The sequence below is a fragment of the Nyctereutes procyonoides genome, unplaced genomic scaffold (assembly GCF_905146905.1).
Source record: "Nyctereutes procyonoides isolate TBG_1078 unplaced genomic scaffold, NYPRO_anot_genome, whole genome shotgun sequence".
Classification (NCBI taxonomy): domain Eukaryota; kingdom Metazoa; phylum Chordata; class Mammalia; order Carnivora; family Canidae; genus Nyctereutes; species Nyctereutes procyonoides.
This window is the reverse complement of record NW_026575042.1, coordinates 48,754,946-48,771,139: the sequence shown is the minus strand read 5'-3', so window position 1 is coordinate 48,771,139 and position 16,194 is coordinate 48,754,946. Positions and strand designations below refer to the sequence as shown.

Sequence of the window (16,194 nt, the reverse complement as noted above, 5' to 3'; positions counted from 1 at the left end):
ACATGCAGAAACTATACGTCTATCATTGCAAGCTTTTTTAAAAAAATTATTTTTATGTATTCATGAGGGACACAGAGAGAGAGGGAGGCAGAAGCACAGGCAGAGGGAGAAGCAGGCTCCATGCAGGGAGCCCGATGCGGGACTCGATCCCGGGACCCCAGGGTCATGCCAAAGGCAGACGCTCAACCACTGAGCCCCTCAGGGCCCCCCCCCATTCACAAGCTTTTAAAGGATGATCAACCCTAAAAGGCATTTGAATCTTAGAGCTTAAAAGCTGAAGGTACCAGCACCAGAAAATGGCTTACCTCTTCTTCTTGGTGATAATGAGCACGTCGTTAAAGAGAAAGAAGTAGACTTGCTGTTTAGACGTCCTTCTTGAGAAAAGCACAGTGTCTTCTACGTAGGCTGTTAACTCACCTCTTTTCAGCAACCACCGGGAAGAGGAGACTAGAGGAAACGGCTACAAAAGAAGAAACTCAGTATACACAGCCAAATGCTTTCATTTTCCTTTTAAGATTATTGAAGGGAAAATTAAAACTCACAGCTAACCAAACAGCACATATCAGGCTGTACACCATTATTTTAAAAGTATGCAACAGTGAAATATAATTAGAGAAGTACAGTATATTCTCCAAGAGAACATGAAAAAAGGACAATTATTTTCCTATTAAAAAAGAAAACTATTAACTTGCCTATAGGGTAACGAAAACTCAACGAGAAAATATTATTGCGTCAGCCGAAAATGATCACCCTTTCATTAACTCTGAAAAGACTGGCGAGGAGTCACTTAAAACTGAAAAGCCTCAACACGAAATCCCTCGGTATCAGCTGCTACTGTTTTAAATATCACAAATCGGAATCTGATAATTGGGAGTTAACAAGAAACAAAAAAGTTTGCGTTCACTTTATCAACTAAAGAGACTTCACTCAAAAGGAAAAGCTACCCCCCAACCCGGAAAAAAAGGAGGAGCTCCCCACAAACTATGTTTTGTCTACTGATTGTCTCCTTAACTATATTCTGGAGGACACGTGTCCTGAAGTTTTTGCCGCTTTCCTCATGGAAATTCATCCCTGAAAGCATCATGTCACTTTCTGGCCGTGAAAACGATGCTCTTCCAAAAATAATCCATCTTCATCTCATGGAAAAGGCGATATCCAAGGAATTACGTACTGCTTTTTCTTTATTCAGTGCCCAGTTTCCAACTGGAAAACTCTCAAAACTGCAGAGTAATCTTACCTTTAGGAGCGCTTTTTATTTTGTTTATTTTTAAAAGTTATCATCAGAAATGCTTACTGCCAAAAATATGATTTTAAAAACTCTATCCAGGGACACCTGGCGGCTCAGCAGTTGAGCGTCTGCCTTTGGCTCAGGGATCCCGGGGTCCTGGGATTGAGTCCTATATCGGGCTCCCTGCATGGAGCCTGCTTCTCCCCTCTGGTTGTGTCTTTGCCTCTCTCTCTCTGTGTCTCTCATGGATAAATAAATAAAATCTTTAAAAGTCAAAAAATAAATAAAATAAAAACTGTATCCCTAGAGTGAGCAAAAGGTCTTAGACACATAAAACATAACCGCAGTAGTGCCAAATGTCATCCTTTTCAGGGAACAGTGATTAAAAAATAGCTCGAGGAAACTGAGGATACTAGAGAGGAAATAAGAAAGCTAAAAAAGGATTTCATATACGTAGATATATATTTTTTTCTCTTTATAAAGGGACTTTTATAAGGGGGTTGTTCATCAGTTATATACTATTTTCCTGAAGGTTTATAAAAAAGGAAGATGAAAGATTATGGCTGACCTCAACCTTTCAAAGCTGACTATTAAGGGATTTCCAGCCCCCAAATCTCAAATCAAATGATGATCCAACTGGGATGGCTGAGACTTAAAAGGCCGATGGCAGACGGAGACGCTTAGATAACTCAGGACAACCCTACCAGCACACCCAAGAGGTCACCACAAGGGATCACGTGTCGGGGGTGGTCCCAGGGAAGGGCTATAATTACCGAGAACACAGTGCTGTCTTGCTGGTGCGTGTAAGCCTACGGGATAAACCAAGGGTGGTATTGTGGTTAAGGTCCTGTGTACACACCAGCCTACAACTGTTCTTGGTTTACGAGATAGGGGAAGAGAGGTTTTTAAGCTACATTGTTTTTTAAAATAGATGGATTTCTATGGATTCCTCATATCCCACTAGGCAAAAATAGACTTCTAATACAGATCCAAAATTGACAGTTTTTAAGATGTCAGTGCTTTTTAAAGAAAAAAAAAATCTGGTATTATATTTTTTGTTTCCAGATTTATTATTAAAAGATTAAACTCATTTCGGTTGTTTTTTTCTTTAAAGAAGAAACTATTGAAAATGACCAAAGAATCCAAACGATCTAAAGTGGAATAAATGAATTCCTCTAATTAAGAAATTCTGACTAGAACCAACACCAGAAAAGAAATGCATGCACAAATAAAAAATACTGATATAAGTCCTATGGAGAAAAGACTTTTCATTCTTCTTTTGTGCTAAGCAGCATTCTAGAAAACTAGTTTCAGCATAGAATTTAATTTTACAGGCCAGTGAGACAAAGAAGAGCTGCTAAAGAATAATCATTCTCGTTGAGATAAAATTAATCATTTCACCCTGTTAAAGTATACATTTAATTCTGTGACTTTTTACGGACTTTTTACATTCACAACACGGTGCAGTGATCACCACCACCAATCCAAGCGCATTTTCATTACTTGAATGGAAAGTAATCAGAGAGGGAGACAAACCATGAGAGATTCTTAACTCAGGGAATGAAACTGAGGGTTGCTGGAGGGTTGCTGGAGGGGGGCGGGGGGAGGACAGGGTAACTGGGTGATGGGCATTAAGGAGGGCACATGATGCGATGAGCGCTGGGTGTTATATGCAACTGATGAATCACTGAAGTCTACGTCTGAAACTAAAGATGTACTATAATGTTGGCCAATTGAAGAAAAAGAAAGGAAGAAAGGAAGAAAGGAAGAAAGGAAGAAGAGAAGAAAGAAAGAAAGAAAGAAAGAAAGAAAGAAGAAAGAAAAAGAAAAGAAAGAAAAGAAAAGAAAAGAAAAAAAAAGGAAGAAAGGGAAGAAAGGAAAGGAAAAGAAGAAACCCTACATGCAGCAAGCAGTCACTCTCCATTCTGCCCTCCCCTGCCCCGCCAGGCCCTGACAGCCAGTAATAATCCACCTTCCAACTCTATAAATTTGCCTGTTCTGGACATTTCATATCAACAAAATTATATAATATGGGACCTTCAAGTCTGATGTTCATTGCTGGGGTACCATATATCAGACCTTCATTCCTCTTTCATGGTTACACACGACCTCATTGTATGAATGTACCACATTTTATTTATCAAGTCACCTATTCTGTGGATGGACTTTTGGGTTGTTTCCACTTTTTTTGGCTATTATGAATAACACTGCCATGAACATTCACATACCACTTTTCATCTGAACGACTGTCTTCAACTCTCTTGAGTGTATATACCCAGGAATGGAATTGCTGGGTCACGTGGCAATCTCATTTTAACTTTTTGAGAAACCACCAAACTGTCTTCTACAATGTACAGATGTCTCAATACCTCAGAGTTCTTCATTTTGTCCGCTAGATCGTGGACTTCTACTTTTTAGCAAGGCTCCTCCCCAAAACGATCAGCGAATCCATCCACCCACCAAAACGCCACCCCACTCAATTACCCTTAATTCATGGCTCATGGTAGAGGCTGACAAGCCTCAACTTCCCCACGTGCTTACTCATAAGGCCAAACTTTCCATGACAAGACAAAAAAATAATAATAATAACCTTCCCTAACTCTGTGGAGGCAACGTTTAGAGAAAGCTGTGGTCTAGTGGAAAAAACACTTGGATCTGAGGCACAAACTGGCCTTAGTTTGGTGACCGACGTTTTCTCTCCAGCCCTGACCTCCTTCCTCCTGCCAAGGTTCTTGGATGAAAAGTCTAATCTGTTTAAACAGTTCACATCCTATTCACTCTTCGTCACTCTGCAACATGCCTACCGGGCCTGTCAAACTAAGACTCTGATTGATTATTTCCTACTTGCTTACATCAATCAGATCTGTTCCAAGTCCTTTACGTCTAGTAATTAATTTAATCCTCACTATAACTCCCAAAGGGAAAGTACTGAGTCCCATTCTAAGGTTCCGAAAACTAAGACACAGTGCAATGCCCACGCTCATACATCTAGGAGATGGTGGAGTTGTTTTCTAATTTGCGATTTGCTAATGTTTTGGTTCTTTTTTTTTTTTTTCTCCTTAACTTTTTCTTATCTCTTTGAGCTTACATGTCGAAGATATCAACCTCCGATCCATATGAGCTGCAAATATTTTTCCAGTTTGCTATTTCTTTTTTCAACTTATTTTCCCCTCTAGAGAGAGATTTTTTAAATTTCTCAGATAAATGAGCTTATCAAATTTCTTAAATGACTTCTGGATTTGGAGTAAGTTCAAAAGGCCTCTCCCATGTTGCTGAAGTGCCATTTCCCTGCTTAGAACTTCTCAGTGGCTCTCAAATGACCTTGCTCAGCTGCTCCTCTTGGCACACAAGGGTCCCCACATGAGCCGCTGTTTACTGCTCGGCTCTGCCTTGCTCCCCTTGCACCTCATGCCTACCCATAGATGCATACAATTGCTGGGCTACAGCAGCTGAAGCCATGCTCTGGGCATTTGTTCCTACTCTTTACTTCTACAAGACCCTTTCTAACTCACCTTTCAAGATTTGGCTCAAACATCCATGAAGACTTGCCTGACTGCTACAAGCACCCAGTAGCTTGTGTATACTTCACAGGGAGAGCTGACCACCCCTTCCCATTGAGCCTGTTCTCAAAAAAAAAAAAAAAAAAAAAAAAGAGAGAGAGAGAAAGAGAAAGAGAGGGAGAGAGACAGAAGCCATAAAACAGATCCTTAACTATAGAGAACAAACTGAGGGTTGCTGGAGGGAAGGTGGGTGGGCATGGGCTAGATGGGTGATAGGGATTAAAGAAGGCACTTGTCATGATGAACACTGGGTGTTGTTTATAAGTGATGAATCAGGGATCCCTGGGTGGTGCAGCGGTTTGGTGCCTGCCTTTGGCCCAGGGCGCGATCCTGGAGACCCGGGATCGAATCCCACGTCGGGCTCCCGGTGCATGGAGCCTGCTTCTCCCTCTGCCTGTGTCTCTGCCTCTCTCTCTCTCTGTGACTATCATAAATAAAAAATAAAAAAAAAATGATGAATCACTGAATTCTTTTAAAAAATTGAATATATATATATGCATTTTTTATTTATTTGAGACAGAGGGATATGGGGAGGGAGAGGGAGAGAGAGAGAAAAAATATATATGAGCAGTGGGAGAAGATGGAGGAGAAGCAGACTCCTCACTGAGCTGGGAGCCCAACGTGGGGACTCGATCCCAGGACCCGGAGACCACAATCTGAACCGAAGGCAGACACTTCACCATCTGAACCACCCAGGCGCCCCTAAAAAATTTTTTTTTAAAGAAAGGAGAGAGTGTTCTCAGTTGTCTTCCATCTACAGTGACAGCTGCAGACGTAGCCAGCTCTGTGCTTCTGCAGCCTCCTATCAGACAGTAAGGTCCCTGAGAGCAGGGATCATGTTTTGGTTTCCTGGCTGCCTTCCACAAAGAAAATACTCACAAAATTTGTTGAGACAACACACGGGCTTGCGCAAATCGTTTAACTTCTTCGGACATCTGTCTCCTCATCTTTAAAATGAACTGAATAAAAATGTCCACGGTTGTCCATAAAGTGTTAAGGAAGTAAGATCCTCGGATTTTATTAGTATTCCTAAGTAGTCTGAATTAAGCACCTCATTATAAATCTAAACATACAATATCTTCCTTTAGGCTTGCAAACATTTTAATCATTGAGCCAGGAGAAAACAAAGAACCCAAAATTGATGAACTCAATTAATGTCACTTATTTTCAAGGAGCCCTGGGGCAAGCATTTTTCAATTGCAAATTAATTTGGGGTTCTAGAGAAACATTTTAAAGATATCTTAAGCCAACTGAGTTTCAGTGAAGAAAAAAAAATGGCTAGGGAAGGGATCTATCATCTTTAAAAATCAAAATGGTTAGGAATTTTTAGCCTTTAAAAAAGAGGAGAGAAAACTTTAGATGTCTAGATACGTTTTCTAAAATACTGAGAAACTCATTACAGAGAAGGACAAGTTTCTTTTTGAGGTATGAGGGGAAGACGGGTTTGGAAATTGCTGTAAATTTCTGTAGAAGGACCTAACAAAGTGCATGTGTGTGTTTTTAGCAAGCACACATCATCTTCCGTTCTAAGAAATTATGTGTCACGTCCCCGCATCTCAACCGTTACAGTCAGGATGTTCTAAGTCAAAGGGTTCACACTGACCTGCGAGTCAAGACGTACGGGCCCTCGGCCTGATTCCCGCACCACTAGCCCCGTGACCCCCTTAACAATCGAATATTCTCTGGGCTTTATTTTCCTCACTTATAAAATAAAAGCATGTAGCTACCCCGCACCCGTGGTCCTCCAACTATAACCATGAAGCGCCGATCCACCACAGCAGTGTAGACCCACCACACAATTCAGGAACGCTTTTACTACGAAAAAAAAAAATGACCCGTCATATTAACTTGCTTTAATTCAATGTACAAGTCGCAGAAAAGAAAAAAAAAAAAAAAGAATCACACTCGTGAGCACTCACATCCATTAAGAACTCGGTTGTGAGCCAACAGGGGACTACGACCTAGATTTGCCATGAACAGGCATTTTCCTCTTTATACATCCTGCCATCCGCTCCGGAGCAGTATCAGACAAAGCAGTAATAGGGAGCACATGTTCAAAGAAGAATTATGGAAGAAAAACAAAGTTGAAGAGAACACCCCGCTACTAATCTTGTTTGTTCTGCAAACTGGAAGAGGAGCGTCTTTATCTGATTTAGGAGAACACGTGGTCCAATTCCTGGGATATCCCCGTTTTTTGCAGGATGCTTTGAGAATTGCCTTTCCATTCTAAAAATCTGGGTTTTTTGTTTTTGTTCTGTTTTTTTTTTTTTTTTTAAACTACCCTTTCCCCCTAAATGTTGTTGGGGTTGAAATGTGCCGGTTAGAGAAACCTAACCTTGTGGCCTGGAGAAAGGCAACTTTATCTTAAAGGGGACCATAAGCAGGAACAGAGCTGCCTGGAGCTTCTGCGACTCCCTCCGCCAGTCCAATCCCTCTGCAATCGATTTATGGCCCTTCTTTGAAAAGCAAATTCCTATCTGCTTTGTCGCCCTCAACTATCTTTCTCTATTTATGTAAGATCTAAGCAAGAGCAGTAATAAATCTGTTCAAAGAAATGCAAGAATACCTTAATTTTAAACTCCAACTGGGAGTTAATTGTGTACATCATTTCAGTCCTTTCCATCTTCCGAGCGCCTTCATTGCACAGTCGGACCAACTGAGGACACAGAATAATAAGGAGGGTTAAGAGGTCAGGGAGGGAAATCTCAATTTCAAATGCACATCTCTCTCTCTCTCTTTCTCTCTCTCTCTCTCTCTCTCTCTCTCTCTCTCTCATGCAAGAAATGATTTGCACTTTGGAAGCTCCAGAGACTCCCTTCTGACAGTTCAAGAACTTGCGGTTTCCCACAGTTAAGATCGTGTACCCAGTTAAAGATGGTGTCATTCAGGGTTGAAAAAGGTCCTGAAGTCCCCAGGACACGTGTCCCCCGACAGCTCTCCCACCGCCTGCCCCTCGGCCTTCTGCTCCCTTCCTCTGGCCCCTGCTTCTCCCCTTTGCCAGGGAAACCTCAGCCGCGTCAGGGCAGGCGGCTGCAGTCGCCGTGGCTGGGCATCGGCCAACTTCAAAGGCAGATTTCAAGCCGAGCGCTACCTGCGGGGCATGTGGCCAATACCCAGGACGCCAAGAGAGGGAAGTCTTCAGGTACAGCCTGATGCTCAATGACCTTTCGAGGGTGGCCAAGCTAAGGGGAATCCAGTTCAGTCAGAACTAATTATTTAGGGACCGAATGACTTCAGAGTCCTCTCTCTGATGAGGGCCTGTGATTGATAAGAAATACCTCTTTGGTCTTGCTCCACAGCCCTTGTAATTTCCTATGTAAGAGCCATGTGGGGCAGCCCGGGTGGCTCAGCAGTTTAGCGCCGCCTTTGGCCCAGGGCATGACCCGGGGTCCCAGGATCGAGTCCGGCGTCGGGCTCCCTGAGTGGGGCCTGCTTCTCCCTCTGCCTGTGTCTCTGCTTTCTCTCTGTGTTTCTCATGAATAAATAAATAAAATCTTAAAAAAAAAAAAAGAGCCCTGGGGGCTCCCTAGTTGTGATATTCCATTTTGTTCCCGGTTGCTGAAAGCTTCGGGCGCGGACGCCGCGGAGGGCGTCTTCCCAAAGCCACCCGAGTTGACGCTGGTGCGGCAGCGCTCAGAGAGCCCCCGAGGACCAGGCTGGCTGCCGGGGGAGCCGGCCGAGCGGTGGGGGAGAGCTTGTGGCCTCCAGGCCCCGCACCCCCGCTCACCGACCTCTGGGGAGGGGACAGCGCAGGCCGCCGGCTGGCCTGACCACTGATGGCCACCGGCGTCCTCCATCACGCCGACTGGAGGAAGCTCCGTACCAATCCCCGGACCACGTAAGGTCAGAGCGCCCAGCCCGGCGCCAGGGGCTGCTGAGCCCACAGCCCGCGTCGGCGGCCTCGGCGCGGCAGGTCTGGGCGGAGTGGACCCCGCGAGCCGAGGGCCTACGGGCCCAGCGCTGCTCTGGCTGAGCGACAGACCCGGGGACGGGAGGGCGGCACGCGGGGACCCCCGAGCCGGGGCAGGGCACGCGGCTCCCTGGAGCATTCGGAGCGCATCCCACATCCCAAGTGGACGCCTCGCAGGCGGCCTTTCGGCGGGACAGGGACAGGACGCGACCTGCGCTGCTGCCATCGCAAGGTCTCCACTGGCTGCCCTGAAATGACCTCCGACCGCGTCCCAGGGGTCTAGGTCAGGAAGGCACCCGTCCTCCGTGCCAGCCCTCCTGCAGGTCTGCACCGAAGGAGCCCCCGACGCAGGGGCTCAGGCTCCCCGCGGTCACAGCCAGGAGCCGGGCACCCGCCTCGGGCACCGCCGGGCCCTCCAGGGTTCCCGCGGCCCCGGGGCAGACTCGGCCAGGCTCCCCTGCTCCCCGGCAGCGTGCTCGGGGCTCCCCAACCTCCGTCCCCGGGAGCTGCCGCCCGCCTCCACGGCCCAGGCAGCCGGGCTCAGCGAGGACGGGCTGCCCGCTCCCCGCGGCCCCCCGGCCCCCAGGCCGAGCACCGGGTCACCCGCCCTCCCAAAGCCGAGCCCCGCTCCTCGGCCCTCTGTCCCCGTGCCTCGTGCCCGAACTCAGGCCCCAGCGTGTCCCTGGGGCTGCGACCCACCTGCTGTCTGCCAACCGCGGCCTCCACCCGGCCTCCCGCGCCCTGAGGGTCACAGGCCGTCTCAGCTCACATCGAGCAGGACACGCCGCGGCTCCAACGGCTTGGAAGGCCCCTTTGTCAGCCTTCAGACCAGTCCTGGCGCCGCCACCACCTGGCAGCTGCTCTAGGCCCGGCCGGGCCAGGCCGGGGCTCCCCGGTGGCCCGGGCCTGGGGCCTTCTGCACCTGTGCCCCCCTCTGCCCGAAGGCCCTGCAGCGCTCCCTGGGCGGCCCGCCCGGCCGGATCTGGGGTCCTCCCGCCTTCCAAGTCTGCCAGCACTTATCTGTGGCACGTCCTCTCCGGAGAGGAGGGACGGCAGAGACGGTGAAACGTCCGTATTTATAAACTCAGTGTCCACAGCCCGGCACCTACACATGCAGCGAACGCTCGGCAAATGTTTCTGCGTAAACGGCCCTCAGTGACAGTGTATAAGTCACTTAAAAAAAAATAGTAATAAAGGTGGGTAGTAGTAGGGGGGAAATCGTTCCTTTATAGTTATTCTGTTTTAAAAAGAGGGGGAAAAATGGCATTATTAAGTTTGGGTTATGATCTTATTTCCTAAAGTTCCAAATATCAACTCTATTAGCAAGAGATGGAGTCAGCCGCCACGTGGGAAGACAGGGCTTCAGGAGGCATAGGAAAAACAGAAAAGTTCCCCAAACGTCTGTCTTAAGCATCAGTGGAGCCCACTTTAAACCATTTTGAAGGGACAAGCATTAATTTGCCTGTGTGCCCTGGTGTTTTTATTAAAATCAGGCTCCGTGTATTAAAATAATGCCTTCCTTCAGCGGCTGCCAACGCGTGATTAAATTTATCTCACTAGGTATTTTTAGGCCAAACTTATGTTTTGTTTTTTTTTTTTTAAACCTGTTAAATAAAGAAATATAAATTAAAAATAAAATATTCTCAATCTATCAAAACCACAAAGCTTAAATAATATTTGAGCTGGGAAACATGCACTAAGACAGACATTTACAGATCTTCTGGTGGCCATGGAAACAACTTTTTCTGAAGGTACTTGGGGGCCTTTAAAAAAAATCTTACATTTTTGTTCCAATAAACTGACCTATAAAAGTTTTTCTTTAGAAATAATCAGACGAACACAATCATTTGTGCAAGACAATGTTCCAGGAAGCACTAGTAGAAATAGTAAGTGAAATGGGTCCCGTACAAATCTGTGTTTCTGTGTACATTTATACCATACACTGGTGTTGGATTAGACATCCCAATGGAAGGATATGTAGCAGGGTGACGACAATCATTACCTTTGATAAAACGACCAATACGGTTTATCTTCTCTTACATTTCCAAATTTTCTATAACGTACACATATTTAAGAATATACGTTTGCAAACCTTAAATGCATTCCTTTTTTTTTAAAGATCTTATTTATTTATTCATGAGAGACACACAGAGAGAGGCAGAGAATCAGGCAGAGGGAGAAGCAGGCTCCCCGAGGGGAGCCCGGAGTGGGACTCGATCCCAGGACCCCGGGATCACGACCTGAGCCAAAGGCAGATGCTCCACCACCGAGCTCCCCAGGTGTCCCCCTTAAATGCACTGACTGAGCAGAACTCAGAGTGGAAATGGAAACCCTGGGAATCCCTCCCTTCCACGGAGTGCAAAGTTTGATGTGTAGGATTCCGGGACTATTTCTCTATACTGATAACACGCATGGTGAGCGTCAACACACTTCATTATCTGGACGTCATGACAGTATTTGTACTGCTCTGCAACTTAATGCTCCTCCCGTAATAATGTAGCTTAGGGATATCTTTCCATGGTAAAAGATACACATGTCTACCTTTCTGCAAATGGCAGAAGCAATAGGTTACAGGAGAAGATTAAAGAGACTTGGCTCTTTCACCACCAGGAGGAAAGCTTAGGACTTAACAGTATGTCCAAATAGGAGCAGCATTTTTATGAGGTGAGAGCGAACGCTTACTCTCTTCAGCAGAGAGTAAATGAAAGAACGGCCGGAAGGACTTCACTGGCCTAAGAAACCACAGTCTGGCCTTCGCTCCTTGGACACCAGACAGCGCTCTGCACCAGCCGAACTTCGGATTCCCTGCAAATCGCCCTCCTTGCAGCTCCACCCCAGCATGTGAACAGAACATCAGGAAGTAAACACATTTTATTTATTTAACAGAAACATCTTGCTTTTGAGTTGCTCGACGAGGTCAGTAAGTCTTTTTTCCAAGGCCCCGATTTCAGTAAGCACTTACACTCGTTGCAGCAACATGTATGAGGAATTTCAGTGACATGTTATTCACACTATTGCAAATAAATTTCATTAGCATTTTAATTACCAGAAAAGATATTACTCATTCTCTTCCAAGAATGAATAGCCACCTAGAGACGCTTGCCCAAGGGCCTGAGGCAGAAAGAGTCTGCCTCTAAAAACTTAGACGCTGATAGACCAAGTTTCACTTTCTAAAATAAATACTGGGATCTCCCCGTATCTTTCTTTTCACGGAAAGCAAACAAGTGAAACCCTGCATTGTAGTTGTGAACGATAAATGCTCTATTTACGCAATCTGTTTGTTGCAAATACTGATACCGTCCCTCCCGGAATCAATAAAATCCCATCAGTAAACTTCACAAATGAACAAGAAGGTCAACTCCCGAGTTGGCTGTATCAGTCGAACCACTAGGAGACTCGAGGAATAATCCTGATGTTCATAACTTGGGCTCAAGAGAGAGAAAGAAATGCAGAGGAAACAAGTCACCAGAACGGCGTCTCCTCACAGAGGGCCTTTTATATGCTTATCGTATCAGATTAAAGCCCTTCTCTGATCCGTTCTGGGCCTGCCAGCCTTTCCTACGGGTACCAGTGTCGAATCCAGTGAACAAGAGACGCCTGAAGGAATGTAGTGGTTTACTGTAACTGGGATGTGAAATTCTTGAAAAACGCTAAATATCATGCTTAGCTCAATTCGACAGTGATCACAGCCTTCCTCTTGCCTCTTCTGTGTGAATTCTTAACTTCTCACTAACCACCAGATAGAATGTGATGACATTTCTCGCCAGTCCAACGCTAGAACTTCACTAGTGGCTTCTCCCAAAGACTCTCCCCTTATTGCCTCCAGGAACGCAACAGAGGCCGTGGGGTCCCGGAGAGAGACCCTCTGGTGGCAGGACCCTAGGAAACTTTACACCTGCCACGCTAAGTTTTCTTCACTTAAGTGTTTCCCCAAGTGGGATGGGCAGATCACTGATGGGGCAAGTGGTGAGTGTAAGTGGTTGACAGATAGCGAAGGTTTAATTTTTATACCGCTCCAAACTCATATGGTGAAATCCTAACCTCCAAAGATGGTGGTACTGGGAAGTGGGGCTTTTGGGGGGTGCTTCAAAAGTCATGAGGGGGGATCCCTGGGTGGCTCAGTGGTTGGGTGCCTGCCTTCAGCTCGGGGTGTGATCCTGGATTCCTGGGATCGAGTCCCACGTCGGGCTCCCTGCATGGAGCCTGCTTCTCCCTCTCTCTGTCTCTCATGAATAAACAAAATCTTAAAAAAAAAAGTCATGAGGGTAGGGCCCCCATGATGGGATTAGTGCTCTTACAAGAGAGGCTCAGTCCCTTTCACTGTGTAAGGCTCAAGGAGAAATGTGCCACGCAGAAGACACCCCTCACCTGACCATGCTGGCACCTTGATCTTGGACTTTTTTTTTCTTTAAGATTTTATTTATTTATTCATGAGAAACATAGGCAGAGGGAGAAGCAGGCTCCATGCAGGGAGCCTGATGTGGGACTCCATCCCGGGTCTCCAGGATCATGCCCTGGGCCAAAAGCAGGTGCTCAACCACTGAGCCACCCGGGGGTCCCAATCTTGGATTCTTTAACCTCCAGGACTATGAGAAATAAATTTCTGTTGTGTATAAGCCACCCAGTCTGTGGTATTTTGTTACAGCAGCCCAAATTAAGTAAAACACAGATAAACTTACTTTTAATAAAAAAAAATGCATAGTAGAAAAATAGACAATGAGGTCACAAAATCCATGATTTTGTAGGTACTATTAGCAAGGATGAAGATACAGAATATAGAGTCACTGAAGGTTGATTAAAAGAAGGAGCACAGGGATCCCTTGGTGGCTCAGTGGCTTAGTGCCTGCCTTCAGCCCAGGGCCTGATCCTGGAGTCCCAGGATTGAGTCCTGCACTGGGCTCCCTGCATGGAGCCTGCTCCTCCCTCTGCCTCTCTCTCTCTCTGTCTCTCATGAATAAATAAATAAAATCTTAAAAAAAAAAAAAAGCAGCAGCACAGGGTCACCTGGATGGCTTAGTCACTTAAGCAGCTGATGCTTGATTTTTGGCTCAGGTCATGATCTAAGGGTGTTGGGGGCTCCACATTCAGCAAAGAGTCTGTGTGAGGATTCACTTTCTCCCTCTCCCTCTGTCCCTCCCACTCACTTTCTCTCTGTGCCTAAGATAAATAAATCAATAAATAAATATTTAAAAAAAAAGGAAAGAAACTACCTCATAGCAAAGTGGTGCAAAGATGTACCAGACTCGAAGGTGGTTTGGTAGCTGCAAGTGGGTTTAGGAAGCTCCTGGCGCTACCATCGTCTCTGCACCCCTCTGCCCAGCTCTACAGTATCTTCATTAACTCCTATACCTTCTACTGCTTTCCCTCAGCTAGATATTCCTATTGGCATTTCAATGCGCCCACGTCCTTCTAATTTTTAAACAAACAAACAGGAAGATGTTCCCACACCGCCCTTCCAGCTAGAGCCCTCTCTCTCCACTGACAGCTCCCGTGTTGAAACAGCTACCCTTGCTGGCCAGCTGCACGTCCACACCTCCCACTCATTCCTCAACACACTGCAATCCAGCTTCCCCACCCACCACCGCGGGGACACGGCCCACCCGATGATAAACCCATGACCGCCTCACTCGTTATTCACGCTCTTTCAGGAGCCACTCAACAGGGCTGACCGTCTTTCCACCAAAACATCTGCCGTTTGCCGGGCCATTACGGTTTTCCTCCTTTCATCGATGGTTTTTGTTTTTGAAGTCTCCCCTGGGAGGACTCCTCTCCCTAAATGAGATGAAGGGTGGTAGTGTTCTTCGTGACGGTTGTGGCTCAGACTCACTACTCTTCTCAGTCTACAGGCTCGTTCTGGGTAATCTCATCCACTCGCCCAGCTTCAGAAATCATCGCGTGCCCGGGATCACCAAAGCCAAGTCTCCCAATTCCAGTCTCCCCAGTGAGCTCCTGACCTGTTTATTTCAGCCAACTTGAACATTCTGTAAGAACCTCTGTCATCACACATCCAAAGTGGAACTCATCCGTTTCTCCCTAGGTTTCTATTGTAAAGGTATGTAAGTAAGCATCCGGCTAGTTGCCCAAGAAGCCGGGGACCATACTCCTTGACTTCTGATCTCCAACACACTCACTCACTCTCTGTGCCTGCCTCCCCAATACTATATATTGCTTCTCTCCCTTTACTACACACCCATAAAGGCCACTGTCACCACTACCCTAATCAACTACAAAAGCCTCATAACTGGTCCCATCCCCACGGTCCCCTTCACAACACATGAATTTATAGCTTCTCCATCATCTTAAGAGAAGGTCCACACTTCCCTACGTGGCTCCCCAGCATTCTTTCCTAGACTGGGCTCTACAGCCACATGAAGAACATTCCAGTGTTTCAAACCCTCCAAATATTTTTCTTGCCTTTGTGTTTCTACCCACACCTGAGACACTCTCTTTCCTCCCCAAGCCCTGGCTCAGAGCTAAGCTTGACTTAGGTTTCAGCCTCAACATCACTATGTTCTTCGCTACCGTATCATTCATCACCTTGTATTGTAATTTTTATTTAGCATCTGCCTTCCCCTTTATACAGCACAGTGTATGAGGGTATTAACCACAACTGTCTTACGTGTGAATCACCATATTTTCAGGGACTGGCATCATGCCTGGTATGGTAGTTGATACTTCGGTAAGTAGCTGGTTGATCAAAGAATGAATAAACGACTATTCAGACACCAAAAGAAAATGAGAGGTCTGTTGGGCCTTATAGCAAGACAATAAAAATACTAATTTCATTTGAGTACAGAAAACAATATTGTTTTTCAGCTCCCGAAGGAATGCTGGCCAAATGGCTTTGAGAACCACCAATGTTCAGCATCAGATCCAGATGCGCGCTCTTCCAAGACGCTGAACAGTTTACTGTGTGACTAGCTCGCTATTGTTCAACAGTTACCTTGCTTACTTCCTTTAAGGCTCTCTTGCAGACCTCATACTTCGGAGAGTCCTTCGGTGTCTTCTGACAGATAGTCTGCAGCGAAGTAAAAGAAAAAAAACAAAAATCAATCAGTTTATTTTATTACGTGAAATAAAACCAAGGTCCAGCCACATCCTCTTGCTCATAGCAAACTTAACAATGCTGAGCACAACATGATGGATTACATTAGAATCTGATTACAAAACTAAGAAACAGTCTTTAATTGAACAGGATCCAAGTAAATCCAGCAAATGATGAAATAAGAGAATGGACTTCAGAGGTGGATGAACCTGGTTTCAAATCCAAGTCCTGTCGCCTACTAGGTATTTGTGGGCAAGACTCTCTCTCTATCAGCCTCAGTTTCCCATCTGTAAAATGTGGATAAAGCCAACTACATCACAAGGCTGTTGCCAGGATTAAATGATAATACAAGTACAGTTTTTTAAAAAATATTTTATTTATTTATTCATGAGAGACACACACACAGAGAGAGGCAGAGACACAGGCAGAGGGAGAAGCAGGCCCCATGCAG

General features: G+C 45.8%; 1 protein-coding gene across 1 annotated transcript in view; it reads right to left on the bottom strand.

Annotated features, from left to right (window-relative positions):
* Window positions 1-16,194, bottom strand: part of ARHGEF26 (Rho guanine nucleotide exchange factor 26) — a gene marked incomplete at its 5' end in the record, with an annotated part of 113,155 nt that overhangs the window by 25,926 nt on the left and 71,035 nt on the right. The window contains 3 exons of the mRNA XM_055321054.1: window positions 306-460; window positions 7,355-7,444; window positions 15,642-15,716. Coding sequence (XP_055177029.1) covers window positions 306-460; window positions 7,355-7,444; window positions 15,642-15,716 — 320 coding nt within the window. The remainder of the gene's footprint in view (window positions 1-305; window positions 461-7,354; window positions 7,445-15,641; window positions 15,717-16,194) is intronic.